Source organism: Chrysochloris asiatica, unplaced genomic scaffold (assembly GCF_000296735.1).
Source record: "Chrysochloris asiatica unplaced genomic scaffold, ChrAsi1.0 scaffold00081, whole genome shotgun sequence".
Classification (NCBI taxonomy): Eukaryota; Metazoa; Chordata; class Mammalia; order Afrosoricida; family Chrysochloridae; genus Chrysochloris; species Chrysochloris asiatica.
The window spans coordinates 1,539,069-1,558,384 of NW_006408599.1; the positions used below are offsets into that span (position 1 = coordinate 1,539,069).

A 19,316-nucleotide genomic window follows, 5' to 3' on the forward strand; every position below is an offset into this window, starting at 1 on the left:
TTATGGTGTTGGAGGAGAATATTTTAAGTGTCATGGGCTGCCAAAAGAACAACAGATCTGTGTTGGATGAAGTTTATCCAGAGTGCTCCTTGGAGGCCAGGATGGCCAAACTTTGTCTCTTATGCTTCAGACATATTGTCAGGAGGGAACAATCACTGGAGAAGGATATCATGTTTGGTAAAGTGGAGGGTCAGAGAAAAAGAGGAAGACCCCCAGCGAGATGGATTGGTAAAGTGGGATCAATGGGCTCAAATGTGGCAACAATTGTGAGGTTGGTCCAGGACCAGGCAGAGTTTCGTTCTGTTGTGCATAAGGTACCAACTCAATGGCACCTAACAACAAAAACATACTCAAAAAGGAGTCATGGTGTGGCTCTGTAGGATACGCACTGGATTGCTAACCCAAGGTCCTTGGAAACCCTACACAGGGGTGCTATGAGTTGGAACTGACCAACTTGATGGCACTTAACAACAACATGCTCAAGAAACCCTTGTCAGTTTGACTCCAAATCCTGAACTTCACATGTTAATGTACAGTGTTTTATAGTCATGCAAACTAAACTATTTACTTAATCTCAGATTTGGGCTGTTGTTAAGTGCCATCAGATGGTTTCTGACTCATAATGATCCTGTGCAAGGCTTTCGTGGAGTGGCTGGTAAGTTTGAACCACTGACCTTGTGGTTAGCAGTTCAGTTCTTTTCCTACAGTGCCACAGCAGGACTCCCTTATTTGAGAATGGAAGTGAGATTTAAAGCCACATTAGTTGTGATGTCACATGATGAAGACCCAGATCCACAGGAACCCTGGGGCAGGGATAACATAAATGGTTAGGGGGTTGGGGGAGAAAAGAAGGCCTGAGAGAGGAGAGAAACTAAGAAGTGATGTGCAGGTCACTGAGAATAAACAGTAGAAATGTACATAGAAACCTCCCTTCCAGCCCAGAGATGTTTGAGAATTGATTACCCAGAGAGAGCGCAGCTGGTATCAGACTCTATGAATGGAGAAGGATCAGAAGATATTGAATGGGAGAGTGGCTCTGCTTCCAGGAGCCAGCCTGTTTTGCGAGGGTGCAGCCTGCCTGCATCTAATCAGTCCCCAGATCCTTTTATTCCACCCAACTGTTTCACTCCCACCTGCTGTCTGTCCATGAATTCCCTGAGTTCCTCAGCCAGTGTCAGTGGGGTGCCCTTTGTGCCAGTGCCTGGACTTGGTGCTAGGGACACAGATATGTTTGGCATTGGGGGAGACATTCAACAATTGTATGTGTGCTCATTGTGCACCACTGTGTGCTGCTGACCCAGTGGGTCCACTCTTATGGAAATCACAGTGTGCTGGTGAGCACAAGTATGCCTGAACATAGCAGGGAGGCTGCAGGAGACATGTGATTCGAAGCCTTTTCTCAGACTTCTGCACCTGTCTAGGAGCAAACGGAAACCACCATGGGGAGTAAAGATGAGGCATTCAGTTTGGGGCCTGTTGAACTTGAGGGTCCATGGATCCTCAGGCTTAAGGTGCGTACAAACCCCCCAAAAAACAACAAAACAAACCAACCTTTGCCTCATGGCACTCATGGGGTTATGGGGTTTCAATGGCTGTGATGTTTTGGAAGTTTTGCAAGGCCTTTCTTCCAAGGTGCCTTTGGCTGAATTTAAACTGTCAACCTATTGGTTAGTTATAGGATGCTTAACAGGTGAGTCCAGAGGGTGTCTGAAGATGAGAACTTTGTCTTTGGCTAAACCTGGATTGAGGGTCTCAGGGTACAACCTCAAGTGAGGACGAGTTAGGAAAAGAGAAGACGGTTGAGGATAGACCCTGGAGGAAAATAAGACCAGAAGGAAGAAGCAGAGAAGGAGTCTGGGAGAAGGCTGGGAAGTGACAGAGGTAGGAGGAGAGCCAGGGGCCCATGGAGTTTCCAAAACTGAGGAAGCAGAGATTCAATAGGGAAGCAGTAGTTCTAGGGGCCTCAGGTCAATAAGGACCTATTATAGGGGCAAAATGGAGGGGCTGGGTGTCTTCAAGATGGGGCAAGGCCACAGTGCAGCAGGTGGCTGGGAGGCGAGGAAAGGAGGACAGAATTCTCTTGAGAGGGGTTTGGTCCTAAGGAAGACAGAGATTGGGTGGTTACTGCAGGGGAATGTTTGAGACTGAGATGGGGTGGACACTGTGACATGCTAACTGGGTCTCCCTTCAAGGACTTATTTCCTCAGGTTTGCGGATGCTGCTGGAAGATGCCCTCAACTGTCAGCCCTCTTTGGAGGTTGCTTCTGCTGAAAAGAGTGCCTTATTCAAGGACACACCTCCCTCCCAGAGCATCAATCTCCAGTGACTGGTCAACATGAAGACAGCACTCAGGATGACTGAGAAGAGTTTCCCTGCATTGAGGATCATAGTAGGTAGGCCTGCTTCTCCCTCTGCCCAATCCTACTGCCTCCCCTTCCATAGATGTTGATTTCAGAGCATTCCCTGATACACCTACATGCCAACAGATCTTAGACCCTGCTTCCTGGGAAACCTAACCTGTGACAGGGAGTGTCCTGGCTGGTATGAATGACCCAGGAAAGTGAGAAATGTGAGTGCTACTCCAGGGAGCGGGCAAGGTCCCAGGGTGGGAGGTCACCCTAAGGCAGAAGCAGAAGTTGAAGACAGCTTGGGGTGAGGATGAACTCAGGAAATGAAGGGTGTTGCAGCCTTAACTTTTTTCCCCTGATGCAACAGGTTGTCTGCTGAGGGAAGGGTAAATATTATAAGACTTAGATAGGAAAGCAATCGCTATAGTGCACAATAAATATGCCATGGTTGTAGGTAGGCAATCAAGGCTTCAAAGGGTAAATAGGAGCTTGCTAGGCTTTAGCAACAGGCATCCAGAAGATAGTTGGGGGATAATGTGAAGATCTGGGAGTAGGGCTGCCAGGTAAAATACAAGATGCCCAGTTAAGGGTGAATTTTATACAAACTCTAAGTAAAATTTTTAGAGTAAGTATGGACTTCTGGTGTGGTGTTGCCCGCTAATGCGGTTAACTGCAACGTCTGTGTGGACTGTTAACACTGGTAGTTCTAACTCACCAGCTGCTCCTTGGAAAACCTATACAGGGTCACTATGAGTCGGATCCCGACTCGATGGCACTTAGCAACAGCAACAAATGGCCTATGCAATATTTGGGACATTGTTGTTGTTGTTAAGTGCTATTGAGTTGGTTCCGACTCATAGCGACTCTGTATAGAGTTTCTGAGGAGCGACTGGTGGGTTTGAACCACCAACCTTGAGGTTCAAATGAACCCTGAGGTCAAGTGCTTATCCTATGGTACCACATCAGGACTCTAGATTTAGGGCATACTAATACTGAAAATGTACCCATTATGTATCTGAAATTCAAATTTAAGTAGGCATCCTCTATTTTTATTTGCTAAATCTGGCATCCCTGCCTGGAGGGAAAATGAGGCTGGACAGTTGGCAGTGGCCATGAATGTCACACTGAGGAGTGTGGGCTTCATCCTCAGGCTCAGAGTTCACCACCTGGCTGCCCACGGGCCAGAGGAGGTTTCATGTGACCAAGCTGGTGTTTCCAATAATTTTGAGAGATCATTTAAAAGTCAGGATAATATCCTATAAAAATCTGGATTTATGTCTCCTTTAGAAAAATGGGAGGGGCTGGAAACCTTGGCCCTACTCTTTCTTGTGCAGGGCAACAGTCTGCTGGTGCTGGGAAGTGGCTGCCTACTTGGACAGGGTGGGCACATGCCATACACTTTGCCACCCTCACACCTCATCTGACCCCTTCTCTGTAGAGGGTTTCTCTCTAGCCCCTCCCCGAAGGCAGACCTCACTGCCTCCTGCTCCCCTCCCTGCTGGTAGCTTCATCAGTCAGTGGCCCCTCACACTGAAGCTGAGTTACTTCTCAGATTCCATTTCACCCCTCTCTTGCCCACACATTTTCAGTGGCTCCGCATTGTTCAAATTCTCAACTGGTTATTCAAGGCCCTCTATTGTTTCATCTTCATCTACTCTTCCAACCTCATCACTTATCCCTGAATACCTCCCTTTATTCTCCTACCTTTGGGTTTTTCCAAACTCTTCTCTCTGCCTACGATGTCATTTCCCCATTTCCACTCTCCCAGGAAGCCTCTTAAATCCCTCTGTGAATCCTCTCCACTGATGGTATTGGTAGAACCTTGTATGAGTCATTTTTCTCTGGGCCTCTGTTTTTTGTTTTGTTTTTTGCCACTAAAATGGGGACTGTATTACTTCTCTTACCAGGTTGCTGAAGGGATAAGAGATGGGGTTCAGAATGCATGAGGCTCACTCTGGAGTGCTGGTACCACCCCTGCCGCCATCCTAGAAGAGTGCCTGAAACCTAGTGGGCACAACCACATGTTTGCTGAACCAACTTCAGGGTCCTAAGTTTTGATAGTTGGTTCTCAGAATTACCATGCCCAAAAGTGGAACTTCACTTTCTTGTATCATGAATAATGAGGCCACTGTGATTCTGATTGTGTACCAAGGTTTCTCCCTAGTTGACAAGGGGCCAAACCAGCTTCCCAGAAAGGGCTCATTTTAGAAGCAAACATGGCACCCAGTCTTTCCAGCTCAAAGCAGGTAATATCCGCTATGCACGTTTCTGTCTCAAGCCCTCCCAATCCCAGATCACAAAAGGTGATTTCTTATAACCATTAGCATAATTACCTGACTGCAACGCTATAGCGAAGCGATTAGATGAGCCTGTGATTTCTGCACAGTTATTTGTCTCAAGTAAGTCACCTGAAGTTCATCTGCCATCAGGATTCATGGCTGCATTCTATAATCGTAGGGAATTATTTTGCTAATAACAGTGGTACCTTGATCTAATTTAGTTTTAATGCCAGGAGATGCCCTCCCAGAATAATCAGCTGCAGGGCAATTCCAATTTCCAGGTTTGTTACACATTCTGGAAAGAAGATTCAATTCAAGGAGGCTGAAGTTACTTCTTTATCACCCAAAGTCATCTTGGGGCGAAATGGAATCCTACCTGTATGTGTTTGCAGAAAAATGCAGAGAGAGGCCCAAAGCCAGGGTTGGCTCCCAGCTGAGAAAAATAACTCTAGAACAATGATGGATGAGGACTGGATCAAGTTAGGTCCATAAAGCATTCCCCGGGAGAAATGCAATTTTTCTTGCATTTGTCCATTAGCTCATTCTTTTTTTTTTTTTTTTGGCATTTCTGGGTTCTCACAGTGGCAGCACCTAGTTTCTGTTATTTGAGGTGCTGCTATTTAGCACTTGTTCTGGATGCTTTGAGTCCCTGGGTGGTACATGGTTAAGTCACTCTCAGTTATTGACCTCTGGTCTACCCAGAGGTACCTAGAGCCTACAAAAAATCAGCCAATGAAAACCGTCTGGATCATAGTTTCATTCTGACACACAATGTCACCATGACTCAGAACCAACCTAGGGCAACTCCTCCCCACCCCCAAGGTGTTTTATGCATTGTTGTTAAGTGCCATCCAGTAGTTTCCGACTCATAGGGACCTTGTATAAAGGAGTGGGGAGCACCTGGCCCCTGGTCATGTAAAGCCTGAGAAATCATTTGGTCTGCCCCTGCCAAACCAACCACAGTTCCAACCATCACATTAGAAATGAGTTAATGAAATGTTTGACCAGCGATAGCAGGCTAATTTTTAAGCTGATAATTTTCTATAGCCCATGAATAATGTAAATTTTGGTAGAAAAAAGGTTCCCTACCTCTGCTATATAGGGTTTCCAAGGAGTGGCTGGTGGGTTTGAACTGTAGACTTTGCAGTTAGTAGTCTAGTATGTGTATTCCATCTGGTGAGGTCCATGTGTATAGTCATCTTTTATGTTGTTTTAAAAAGGTATTTTCAATGCAGAAGTCATTGGTCTTGCAAAATTCCATCATGCAATCTCCAGCATCGTTTCTATCACCAAAGGCCATATTTTCCAACCACCAATCCTTCCTCTTTGTTTCCAACCTTTGCATTTCAATCACCAGTAATGATCAATACATCGTGGTTGCATGTTTGATTCATTTCAGACTGAAGAAGTTGGTAGAATGCTTCAAACTCATCATCACTGGTTTTAGTGGTTGGTGTGTTAATTTGAATAATAGTGGTATTAATAGTGGCATAGCTTCCAGAATTATATGAATGAAGAAGGCTGATGCTATTATTATTATCCCCATTTTACAGATGATGAAACTGAGGTTAGAGAGGCTAAGAAAACTCCCCTAGGTCACATCGCTAGTAAGGCGGGTATCAGGAAGTTGAACCTTCGATCATGACTTTTCTCAAGCTCATGTACACGAATCCTGAAATGATCAGACTTGTTCAGCCCCTGATGTCAGCTATCTGTCTCAACAGCCCTGGGAAAGAGGTGTTGTTAGCCCCATTGTATTGAGGAAGAAACTTAGTCTCAAGAGGAGGTAGATTTGGCCAAGGTCAACACAGTGAGTAAGTAGAGTAGTTGAGACTTGAACCCTAAGATTCTCATTCTACACTTAATGCTGCCTTCACTGAAGTCCTGAAGTCAGTGAAGAGCCTTTGAATAGAGTTAAAGCAGGCAGGGCATAACTTAATTACCAAAGAGTAGAAAGTGACCAGCCGCCCAACTCTGTTTCCTTCTCCCACTTTGGGAGCAGCTGCTCTTCCTCACCTCAGAAACCAAGTGTCCTTTGTTATCCATGTTACCAAACAAACCTACTTTCAGATTCCCAGCCATTTGCTCACATGTTTACACTTTTCACAAAAGACTGTATGGTTCAGCCAGAAGGGCCAGGGGATAGTCTGTCCTCCTCTAGGTGCATGGGCAAAGCCTGCTCCCTAGGCCCTGTCCTTCCCATATGTACAAGACAAGGGAGTGGGTTAGACCACTGCTTTTAAACAAGTTGAACCACAGTAGCCTCGTGTCAAATGAAACATTTGCAGCAAGCCCAATGCTTACTTCAGTAGGAAGAGAGCTGCTCTGGTTAAATTGGCTCTGAGCATTTCCTTAGGACCCCAGACACATCTGAAAAATCACTGACCTGACAGAGTCTGTTGACTTTTGGAGTCCTTAGAGCCAAGGAATCTGTTCAAAGTGCTATGTGGGCAGCTAAACACCTACCTGGACTCCCCACCCCACCCCTGCCTACCTATTCCGTCTAGTTGGCAGCACACAGATCTTAAGGGAATCAGGCAGCAAGACTAGGCCAGGCTGTGCCAAAGACCGGACCTCTGGGGTATGAGCTGAGCAGGAATCTCACTGCAGAGAAGTGACGTCTGCTTCTACACAAGCTCAGGCAGTCTTGAGCACTTCCTGGTGGCCACAGGACAGGCCACTCTCCCCACCCTTCCTCTTCCTTTCCTAAAAACATGTGTTTTTTGGTCCTTCCCTTGGTTCTCCTTTCACCCTGCTGTCCTTCCTTCCACATATACTCACCAGGTACTAGCTTCTGTGTTCTAGAGCTAAGGTTACAAGGGAAATGAGAGATACTGTTGCTTCCCTCAGCCACTGGGCTGGGAGGCTTCCTGAAAACAGTGGTATCTGAAGGGGCACCAGTGGGTGGGTAAGAGTTGGCTTACCCTGTAGGTGGAGCCTCCTGCAGAATTCAGGATCAAAACATGAGGCCTAGAGAGCCCAGGTACCATGGTCAGAGTGGAGAGTGAGGTGGGTAGTGGAGGGCTGTTGCAGGCAAGGTAGATGAAAATAAACTGCTTTGGATACAGGGAACAGGTCTTGAAGGACTACTAGAGGACATTGGAGTTGGTCCTGAGAGTCATAGGCAGTGGAGGTTTTAAAAGTAGGGAAGGTGAGAGGTCAGACCTATGTTCACCTGGATGCACTCAGAGGTGGGTTGTAAAAAAACAGAGCTTCCCTTCCCCTTCTAGACACCCCACTGCCCCCTGCATATTCCCAATTGCCCTGGTTCCCTCAGAGACACAGCAATGGATAGAAGGGAAGGGGCCTCTGGGCTGCTGGCTGTCATCCCATCCTGGGCCTGGCCTCCAGCCTGGAAGGCCGTCCCTGGCCTCTTCACCTCCAGGACTATGGGTCAGGAAGAGTTCAAAACTCTATCCCATCAGGCTTTGATTTCAAGGGCCCTTTTCAAACAGAGTATTTGTGAACAGAGACTCAAGATTTGTTGGTGTGAGGCAGAAGGTTAGCTCCCTAGCCAGCCAGCCCCTTCTCTAGTCTCGGCAGCAAATCTTGTCTCTGGCTCACTCACTGCCCACCCCCACACTGCCTTGGTAGAGGGGGAGGTCTGTCCCCAAACACAAGCTCTTTTGTTCCACCACGTGGCTCACTCAGCCCTCAGCTCTGGACCCTCTGGTGGTAGAGAGTTTCTTGGCAATTCATGAGCCCCGGTTCAGCTGATGGATGAGGACTGGCTACCGAGGGGCTGTGGGCAGGAGCTTTGGATGCAGTCACTCCCTTGTTCAAATCCCTTCGGTGTCTCTACTTACAATTGGACTAACCCACTGATAGTGGAGTTGATTCCTACTCCTAGCCAGTAGAACTGCTCCCTAGGGTTTCTGAAAGGTTGTAAATCTTTACAAGAAATTCTCCTCTTTCTCCCTCAGATCGGCTGCTGAGTTCTAACCACCAACTTTGTGGTTCACAGCCCAATAATTAACCCACTAGGACATCAGATTCTTAAGGAGGAAGGGGGACAGTTTTGCCCCCAGGGAACATTTGACAATGTCTAGCATACTCATGTGGCACTCTGGGATAAGCACTGGACTGCTAACCACAAAATCTGCAGTTCAAACCCACCATCAGCTCTTCGGAAACCCTACACAGAGTAGCTATGAGTCGGAACTGACTTCATGGCACTTAACAACAAGAATCAGCATGGACTTGATAGCCGTGGTTGGGTTTGGATTTGGGTTTAGAGACCTTGGTATCTAGTGGGTAGAGATTGGGGATGCTGCTACACATCTTACAGTACACACGACAGCACCCCCAGCAAGGAATGATCTGGCTCCCAATGTCAGTAGTGTGAAGGTGGAGAAATTTTGCTTTCGGATAAAACCTCCTCAGCCCCATGTCAATATCCAGTCTGTCCAGCTGGATCGACAGCCTGATCCCAGCCACATACATCACTGAGCCACAAGAATTGCTGAGTCCACAAGTCCACATAACTCCTTCCTACCTCTGCACTTTGCTCTCGCTGGTTCTCCCGCTGGGGTGTCCTCCCTGCTCTGCTCCACTGAGCTCAGTCTTCTTTCTCTCCATTTCCATCTACTTTCTGGGATCGTCCCCTGCTTCCTGCACTAGCCCTAGGACTAACTCCTTCCAGAAGTCCTCTCTGACCCTCTGATCTGATCTCTTTTTTCCCCTGATCAACACCTGCCTGTTTTGCTAGCCAGGAGTCTCAATTTATCCACTTATAAAATGATTATATAGAGACTCCAGGCCCCATGCAGCTCGGACACAGCCCCTCCTGCCACAGTGGGATGCTCAGTTCTAACTCAGAATGATGCATGGTGGACCCAGAATCTCAGCTCTGCTACTTCCTTAGTAGTGTGACCATAGGCAAATCACCAAACTTCTCCGTACCTCAGATAAAGGTTCTGGGGAAATTTCTGTGAGCTTATGTGTATCAAATGCCTGGTTCCAGCCCCAACAAGCCTTTCTTTTCTTTGTTCACTAACAGTCTGGCTGCTTTACCTCCTCAAGATCTTAAGGTATATCCTTCCCAGCTAATCTCAGCTTGGGAACCATCTACCTTTAGTGTCAAGAGGAGGACGGTGAAGGTTGTCCTACTTCTCCCTGGAAGCTGAGATTGCATGGGCTGCTGAGGACTTGAGGACACAGGAGCCAGCAGCTGAGCAGGGCTGGGTAAGTGGCCATTCCAGGAATACCACTGTCCCTTGGCTCCTGGTCTCCTTGGCATTCTCTACCTTCATGGGTAGACTAGTCTCCAGACTAGGCTTCTCCTTCTGGAATAGTGAGTTCCCAGAGGTGAGCAGCCAACCAGACTTAGCTGAACTGGTTCAGGCCCCAAGGCCATGGGCAGGGCATACAGTGTGGGATAAGGTATAGTTTAGGACCTTAGGGAATTCTGGGGAAACTCAGCACAACCCCGTGTCTTTTTCACACCATGTCTTTCTCTTGTTTGAAACCGCTCATGGCTCCTCCACATGCAGTATAAAGTCCAAATCCCTCTACGCAGGCCCCTAAGGGGCTCTGGTAGTGTAGTGGTTACGAATCAGACTGCGAACCGCAAGGTCAGCAGTTCGAAACTACCAACTTTTACGTGGGAGAAAAATGAGGCTTTCTGCTCCCGTAAAGATTTACAGCTTCGGAAACCCTGTACAGGGTCGCTATGAGTCGGAACCGACTCCACGGCACATAACAACAACAACCCAGGCTCCTGCTGACTTCTCCAGGCTCTGCCCCACTGCAAGGTTCCAGCCTTCCTGAATTGCTAGAGGTTCCCAAATCTGCATGCTCTGTTCCTCCACTCCAGTTCTTTCCCCTGTGGTTCCTTTTGTTTGCTCTCACTGCCCCTCTGCCCCTCAAACCTCCCCATCCTGAGTTGGCAGGGTAGGTTTGGGTGTCTCTTCTGAAGTCTCCTGCTTCCCTGGACCTGTTGCTGAGGAGGTGTTCAGCAGGAACTAATACAAGTAATACAGCCCCTCGCCTCCATTTCCAGGAGCTGCCCATTTATACATGGTTGCTGTTGTTGTTGTTGAGTGCCATCAAGTCAGTTCCAACCCATAACAACCCAGTATAGAGTTTTCAAGGAGCAGTTGGTGAGCATGAACCACTGACCTTGCAGTTCAAATGATTTTGTAGTCTGGTGCATTAACTCACAGGGTGTAAAAATTCCAATACCCAGGCCTCACTCCAGACTAACTGAATGCAGGTCTCTAGGTATCATCCCTACTTTGAAGAGATTTTGAGGCACAGTTGTGACTAGAATTCTCTGGACACCTTGGGTTAGCTCACGCCCCTGTCCTTCCCCCAGGTCACAGAGGACACTTCTGTCAAGTGAGGCTAGGCCCTAGGGGAGGCTTCCAGTACTCATTGGTGCTCTGTGTTGCATTGAGCAGAGGGACCCTTTGTGGTTTGCAAAGTACGTATTTCACTTTCATAGATTCGTTAATTCATTCAATCATTCATTTAACAATATTCATCAAAAAGAGCTAGGGCCACAGAGATGAGGCTCCCAGATAAAGCAGGAACAGACAGACTGACAGACTAATGGATGAGTCTGCTAAGTAGGACAAGGCTGCCCCACAACCCTGAGTAGGAACCAGTTGAGAAATGAGAAGAGGATGCTGGGAGTTGGGACCAGGTGGTAGAGAGATCCCCTGGTCTGGGGTAAGGACTGGATGGAGCTGATAAGACGGGAAGCTGCAGAGGGGACTGGTACCATGATACCAGTGGGTGTAAGCCAGGCCACGGGGGAAGGGCAGAGATCGATTTGAAAGATGCAGACATGAGGAAGGTGCAGGGGGGCAAGGGGAGAGGGCAACATCACCTGGGACAGGTTTCTGACTGGGACAACTGGGTGGCTTGGCTACGAGAGGAAGAAGAGCCTGCAAGGAAAACTGAGAAGAGACTTCAGGAGCGATAGATGGGAAGCCAGGGAGTGTGGGAGTCCTGTACAAGGGGTAGGTGAGATATTCAAAACAGATCTAGTGTTGAGAAAAACAGTCAATCCCAGTTGAATGGGAACTCTCTGTCTGAAGGGTTCTCAGAATTTCTAAGTATTAGCCCATGACTCCTCCCCAGAGTTCTATAAATACTAATATAATCACCCCACTTCACAGATGGGAAAACGGAGACTCAAGCCACATATGTGATAAGTAGAAGAAATAGAGTGCACACTGTCAGGGCCCTGACCTCCATCTCACCTCCTATCAAGAGAATGCCCTAGATTTAGCATTTGAGAGTCCATTGATGACTTTGGCAAGAGCAGTTTTGGGGGCAGGAGGAGGACTATGTGGGCAGTGAGGAAGTGGAGTTGAACCCAGAAGGAGCTGGGCTGTGAATGAGAAGGGAGTTTGATCATGGGCTGGAGGGAGTGAGGCATTGAGGAAAGGCATCATGGGAGAGAATCAGAGGAAACTTGTGCCTTGCTCCTCTCCTTAGGTCCTTGGATCTGTAGACTGAAGGCTGTTGAAGAGAATGAAGCTTTGCATAGTGGCTGTGGAGAAGAGGAAGCAGATGTGTGAGCAGTGGTGGCAGGAGGCTGAGAGACTTTGAAGGGCTGACCATCCCTCCCTATGTCAGAGGACCAGGCTATCTCCCCTCTACCGGCTACCCAAAGAAGCACATAGGCCCTTAGTCAAGGAAAAACTTCATTATCTGGAAAGGGTCTTGTCTTCCAATGGGTGGAGCCCCAACCCTGGGAGCTTCAGGCTTCAGGGAGCCAGAACCCAAAGTCCTACATACCCACCCAGCCCCCCAGCCCTCTCTCATGAACTCTCAGGCTACCAGCTAGCCAGTCACAAGCTGTGGGTGGAGGTCCCTCCTACCACAACGAGCAGAATAGTTGCCACCTCCTTTCTCAGTACCAACATTCCATCATTTACCATGTAGTGTGGAGGCCACTTATCCCAGAGTTTGGGGAGAGGGAGTCTTAAGCAGATGTGGGGGAGGGGGACAGGAGCTGCCATCTCTTAAAATGGATGTTCCTAAGCATAGACAACTCATTCTGGTGTAGTCTGTGTAGCCCCGGAGTAGGAATGTGGGACCCCCAACCCCCTCACCTGCTCCTTCGTAGGCTTTTGCAGACACACCTGCTGAGACAGGACCCACTTGCAGGCAGTGCTTCTGAGCTGGGGCGCCCATATGTGCACGTTTGCATACACAGAGGCACGCTGGGAATGTAGGTCACCAGCTGGAACGCCTCCGGCCTGGGGTTGTGGTGATCCAGCTATGAAGGCACTCAATTCACTTTTAGATTGGACAGCAATCCATCCCTCCCACCACCTGCCTCTCCCTCCTGCTCTCCATGTCAATTTGACCCAAAGTCGCTTAGCCTTGTTGGTTTTTGTCTTGTTTTTTCCAGAACCCCACTGGCTAAGGCTGCTGGAATCTGACTCTGTCCAGGGGAGGGGGCAGGGCTCCTTGTTCACATGTCTGCTCTGTTGCCCATCATGGCATCCTCACATCCACTATTAGAGCTTTTTCTGTGTGTCCATCCCTAGACAAGACAATGTGGTATCTATAATAGATGGAGAGGACGTGGTCCCCACCTGACGAGCCCCAAGGCACAACCATGAGATGTCCTAGGACCAGAGGCGAGTAATGGAGGCGGTGACTGACCCCTTGACTGAGTTGTTGCGCCAAGGCATCAGAAAGGCAAGTGACACAGGCTGGGAAGGCCCCAGAGGCCCCTCCCTCCACACTGCAATTGTGAACTCTTGCATGGTCACATCTGGAAGGACCATCACAGTCTCCTCTGCAGAAAACCACAGGCCCTTCAGACACAGCGACTCCAGGACATCTTTCCCCTCCCACCTGGAATCTGCTTTCCTGCCCCTGTGTCCCTCTCAATCTCTGCCACTCAGACCAGAGACCCAAATTCACACTGGCCTCTCTCCTCTCCCCATATTCCTCAGCCTTTAAGTTTTCTGTCTGGCTCACCCAGCAGTTCATAGCCTAGAGGTGGAAACAGGAAGGGAAGCAAATGACTTTATTCATCAGCATGCGTTAAGATAGCTAGTGTAAGATAGCAGGAAGCCCACTGTGCAAAGGGACCTGGTCCAGATAGTCGAGGAGGGCTGCCTGGGGGAGGTTCAGCCTGAGCTTCAACCTGAGAGTGATTGGGAGCAGCCAGGCTGTTGGGTTAGTGGGGAGAGCTGAGATGGGGGAATGTTCCAGACAGGGGGAGCAGCAGTTCAAAGGCAAGGGAGTAAAGAGTGGAAGGTACATTCAGGGCATGGTGGTAGGAGTGGAGAGAACAAAGGGGCAGCGGCATCACTGAGAAGGCAAAGTGTGAGTGGCCCCTTCTGGAGGATGAGTTGGGGCTACCAGGAGGAGATCAAGCAGTTGTCCAGGTGGTCAAGGTGAGGCCTGGCCTGGGTGGGGTGTGTGTTTGTGTGCAAGCTGGGAGGTGGAGAATTAGGAGGAATCATAGCATCATTTAGGAGGTAGGATAGACCTTGGGCCTTTCCATCATGTAATGGGGGCTAATGGGAGAGCTCCCAGTGGACCCTCCCTCATACTCCAGTCATTTCCTGTTTGCATCCAGTCTCCCTGGGCTTCTGGAAGTGACCTCTTGGGAATAACTCCAGCTGGGTGGAGGAGGAGATACAACTCTAGCTTCAGAAGGCCTGGGATGGCCTCAGCATCTCAGGACATGTCCACCCTGCAGAAAAAATATCTGGACAGTCCATACAAGGGCCAGAATTGGAGCGGCCAGCAGTCAGCCCCAGGAGGCCACTTAGTCAAAGATTGCTGGGACTGTGCTGGACCCCACCCTGCCTTGTTGGAATAAGAAGGGTTAGAGCCATGGTCAGCAACCTGACTGTGAGCAAACCCATCGCTTGCCAGGACTGAGACCCATGCTAGGATCTCGTCTCCTTGTGCCTTAGTTTCTTTATCTATAAAATGGGAATTGAACGTGTGTCAGGAATCCACTACCTAGTGGGAGAGCTTAGGGGAACTAAACAGGCTTTACCAAAGATCCACAGCTCTGCACAGACTCTGGGTGGAAGAAGTCAGCCCAGGCAGTCACCTTGCAGGACGCTCAGTCCTTAACGGTAGCAGAAGCCCCCTGAGGTGGCTCCTCTAATGAGGTGGTCAGCGTTCCAGAGAATCAACTGACCCCAGCTCATATGTGTGGTATAGGATTGAGGCCCAAGTTTGGGAGTGTTAGTGGGGTTCAGTAAGGCACCGACCAAAAAGCCTGTTGAGAGGACAAATATCTACTGTCCTGGGCACACAGGAGCTCCTTCATTGCTCTCCTACCAGGAGCCTTTCTTTCCTCTGGGGTCACACCAGCTCCTCTCTCTGTGACCTTTGTCCTGGCTCAGCCCTGTAAGGGGCTAATTCCCCAAGGCCTCCCACACTAGCTGCCCAAGCTTGGGTGTGCTAATGATTTAAGCCCCTCCCATCCGGCCTCATTGTTCTTCATTATTGACTAGCCTTCCTGATTTAGCCTCTTCCCAGAGTCCCTTGGGGTGAATAGGGGGGTCTCCACCACTCAGGCACCTGCCCAGAGAGGGAAGGTCAGTGCTCAGGCAGGCTGGCAATCTGATGCTTTCTTGATGTCCTGGGGGTCGGAAGAACCCATGGACTGGGGACCAGGAAACCCTAGGGCAGCCTGGAGTGGTAAACAAGATTACAGAGTTTAGGAGTCCTGGGTTTGAACAACACGAGCGATTCACTAGTCTTGGGTCCTTCTAAGCCTTGTTATCCCATCTGAGTAATGGGGTGCTCCTGCCTGTTTGAGGAGTCAGTGACTGATGTGTCTAGAGCCAGATACATAGGAGGGAATTTCAAAAAGTTTACAGGAAAACTCCATTGTCTTTCAATTCCATTTTCCACAAACTTTTTGAAGCTCTCAAGAAGTATATGCTCAGTAAATAGGGCCCCACTTGGCCTCTTTGGCCTAATTTCTTCACCTATAAGTGACTTCTTCTTTTCTTTCAGGGACCCAAGAGGCTCAGTCAGCATGGCCCAGGATATTATAGCCCTCAAGCAAGATGGAAGGAATCTAGGTTCTGGCAACTTTCCCCACCCTGAGCAAGATGACCCTGATTTTTCCAATGGGGAAACTGACACTTATGAGGGACCAGGTCATTGTCCAGGGCTTGATGAGTTAGCTAAGTGGGCTATAGGGCCAGGAGGAAGCCCCTGGTTTGGCTCTCCCCCTTGAGAGGGGGGTAGCACCAGTCTCCCGTGCTCCCTGCACACAGATGCAGCCTCCAGAAGCTGCCTCACAGTGTGAGTTCTAGGGTAGGACACACCAGCTATGTGACCTTGGGTGAGTCAACCACTCTGAGCTTCAGTCTTCTCATCTCTAACATGAAGGACAATGGCGAGGATGAATGGCAGACCCATAATGGGTACAGAGCTGGGGTGTTTATGATTATCCTCTGTTACTAGGGGAGGCATCATCATGTACCCATCTGGAAGGGCCAGGATTTCAGCCCACTGACAGCTTTCAGCCCAAAATAGCCCTCCGCTCTAGGATGACCCTATCCTGTTACAGCTGCGCTGCCGTCCCCAGCTCTCTGTTGCCAGCTGAGCTGACTTCACCTTAGTTGCCGCTCCTGCCTTGCCACACATGGTTCCTGAAGTGCTCAGGAAGCAGGCCTGTCTACAGATAAATGAAGGGGCCACCAGGAGGCAGCTCTGACACAGTGGTAAACCTCTGGACTTTATCACTAGCAGGAGCAACCTGGGTTGGAATCGTTGTACTTGCTGATCTTGGTTGGCTGGTTGACTTCTCTGAGCCTCAGTCTCCTCATCTGGAAAATGGGGCTAACAGCAACGTACCAGGTTCATTGTGAGAATTCAAGTAGACAACATGCATCAAGTACCTGGCCCAGAGCCTGGCAGGAAGCATTTTCTCGATAAATGGTTCTGTTTGCTGTAACTAGAGCACTTTCACGAAGTCCCATCCATCTGCCCCCTTGCTGGAATCCCCAGTGCCTCTGGGTCAGGGGTCCTTGTTGGGAGGAAACTGAAGCTATTGAGCTGCTATCACCTCCTCCACTCAAGGATTTCTAAAGCAACAGCTCATTCCAGAGCACATCTCCCTCAGTCTGAGCCTGGCTCTCTCTTACTGTTCATTGGAGCCCTGAGATAAGCACGCAGGGCAGAGCTGTGTCTGCCCATTTGGCAGATGAGAAAGCTGAGGCTGACAGAGGAGAAGGGACTTGGTCCAGGCCACACAGTGACAAAGGGAGCTGGGATGTGGCTTGGGCCATGGGGAAGGACAAAGATGCCAAATGCTGAGTCAGATTTAGACTCATAGATGGTCAGTGCTGGAACATTTGGGGGCATTGTCCCTCCAAGTCCAGAGCCCCATCTAGGACCTACAAGTATATTTGTTGAACCAGTGGATGAAGAACCGGGTCTCACTGAGGTCACAGTTTCTCTGGCCCAGGGTAATCCCTTTAGCTTTGCCCTCCCCTCCCTGCAAAGGAAGTGGGAGACCCGGTCTAGAAAAGCCAGACCCCTCTCCAGCTGGGTTTGGGACCACTCCCAGGCAGCCTGGCTTCCACTCCAATTCCTTCCTGCCCCCTCCCTGAGGCCCCTCTTCTGTTCTCTTGCCTTTTCCTTTTGGAAAAAGCCTGACCAGCTTCCAGATCAGCTGGGAGCCAAAACGCCAGCAGTAGGCAACAAGGAGCCGATTGTACTCCGGGTCTTTCTGATCAGAGTGGAGGTAGTTTCACAGTACCTCACCTTGCCCTGCCCTAGCACTGCTGCTAACAAACCTGAAGGACAGCAAACCGGGGCTGTGTTTTCCTCAGACAGACCCCGCTGGGTGGCCTCATTCCAGGGAGGGAGATGGAGGTCCTGAGGGACTTGGAGCCTTGTTGGTGTGCAGCAGTGGTTTGCTCCCCTGAGACTATGAAGCAGCATCCAGGCATGGAGGTGGGCCCAGACTATCTACCCAGCCTCCCCTAGGACCTCATCATGTTGGATGGTTTGTTTATCTCCCCCTCTAGGCTGGGAGCTAATCCAGGGCCAGAACCTGCCTCTTACTCTCATCTCCTCCCTCCCTCCTTCCTTTCCCCTCCTCTCCTTCCATTCACTAAGCACCAGCTATTTCTTAGGATTGTCTTCTCATTCCTGCACTGAACCCTGACATGAGCTTGGTCACTGTCCCTTGTCTGATTGTCCAAAGGCACCAGGTCCACAAGCTGGGCCTTGCTGAGCTCCCCGCAGGGTTGCAGCTCCAAACGTGGCAAAGGGCCCCCCTCCCTAGAGAAAGCCGATCTTCTGCAGGGGGAGGAAACATGGCCTTGAATCTGTGCCCAGTGGCCAGGCCTGGCTGGGACCAGGGAGTACAGAGAAGCAAACATTCTGCTTTCTTAGAGGGGACATGGTCCTAGAAGGTCTTGGGTCTCCCAGAGGCTGATCCAGGTCTGGCAGAGGACACCCCTCAACTGACCATATGCTTTGAGGCTGTGGGGTCCTCTCCCCATTGAGCCCTAAAACCTGCCCACCCCCACACACCCACCCCTCCCCACCACACTCCTGCTTCCTTCTTTGCTCGTCACCCAGAGACAGTCCAAGTGTGCCAGGCATCTGAGCTAAAGGTGCGGCCAGCCTGGCTAGGCTGAGCTGGCAGGGAGGGGAGCTTTATTACCTGCATCCCTGGAGCCCCAAGTCTGCAGTAATGACCACGGCCAAACCATTCCAAGTCTTACCCATCCCTTCCCCAGCCTCTGCATAGACACTGTCCCAAGCAACTTTTCCCCAACAACCTCCCTAGGGCTTGCAGTTAAGGGGAAGAAGACTGTGGTAGGGGCAGCTTCCCTAGCAGCCGCCTCTGGGGCCTGGAGAGCGGGGAGTGCCTTTAATTACAGGGTACATTCTTGTTGCTGGTTCCATCTATATTTATCTGCAGGATCTCACTAATTAAATTCTCCACAGCACAGGGCAAGCCTGGGGGGCAGCAAGCGAGGCAGGCAAAGCTGAGGGGCGGCAAACTTCCTTCCTTTCCTGCTCCAAGAGTGAAACAGAAGCAGCTAGAACTCTTCTTTCTCTTCCTCTGCACCCCTAACAAATGCCCACAATCTGAGGGGCTACCAAACCCAGCTCTGGGGCCCTTCAGCCCTGTGCCCCTCAGCCCACCTCGGGGTCCCGAGACCAGACAGTGCCCAGCTGTCTGACCACCTCCCCCTCCAACTTGCATTTCTGCAGCAAACAAGGAGAAAAGTCTGTCTGAGCCACCACTGCGCGTGGCTGAAATCCCCAACTCTGCCACTTTGCCGGCATCCTGCTTACCGTAGGAGTCGTCTTGGTCCAGGAGGGAGTCGGGCTCCATGACGTCCGGGCCCCCAGCCCCTGGCCCCACCTGATTTATGAACCGAGGCTGTCTCCATGAGCGTCTGGGTTTCTCCTTTTGTATTCCATCTGGCGGCTTTTTCAACTAGATGACTGGGTATTCCAGAAAACAGGCCCCTTTCCAGCCCTCGCCTTCATACAGTACATTTAAAGTAGCAGTAACCCCTTTTTCCTCCCCCTGCAGCCTGGCTGGAAACATTAGAAGGGACCGAGGCAGCGAGATGTCTAAAATAGGAAGACGCAGGGGACGGCTGGCCTGGCTGCCCGTGATGCTGGCTGCCAGGGTCTGGCTGGGCTGTGCAGATGGAAAAGCGAAGAGGTAAGGCTGATACAGGGCTGAGAATCAGGAAGCTGGCTTGGG

General features: G+C 49.9%; 1 protein-coding gene across 1 annotated transcript in view; it reads right to left on the reverse strand.

Moving 5' to 3' along the window:
• DAB2IP (DAB2 interacting protein) overlaps nucleotides 1-19,016 on the reverse strand; it is a 235,744-nt gene extending 216,728 nt beyond the window's left edge. The window contains exon 1 of the mRNA XM_006865662.1: nucleotides 18,896-19,016. Coding sequence (XP_006865724.1) covers nucleotides 18,896-18,935 — 40 coding nt within the window. The 5' untranslated portion in view covers nucleotides 18,936-19,016. The remainder of the gene's footprint in view (nucleotides 1-18,895) is intronic.
• Between the last annotated feature and the right edge of the window lie 300 nt (nucleotides 19,017-19,316).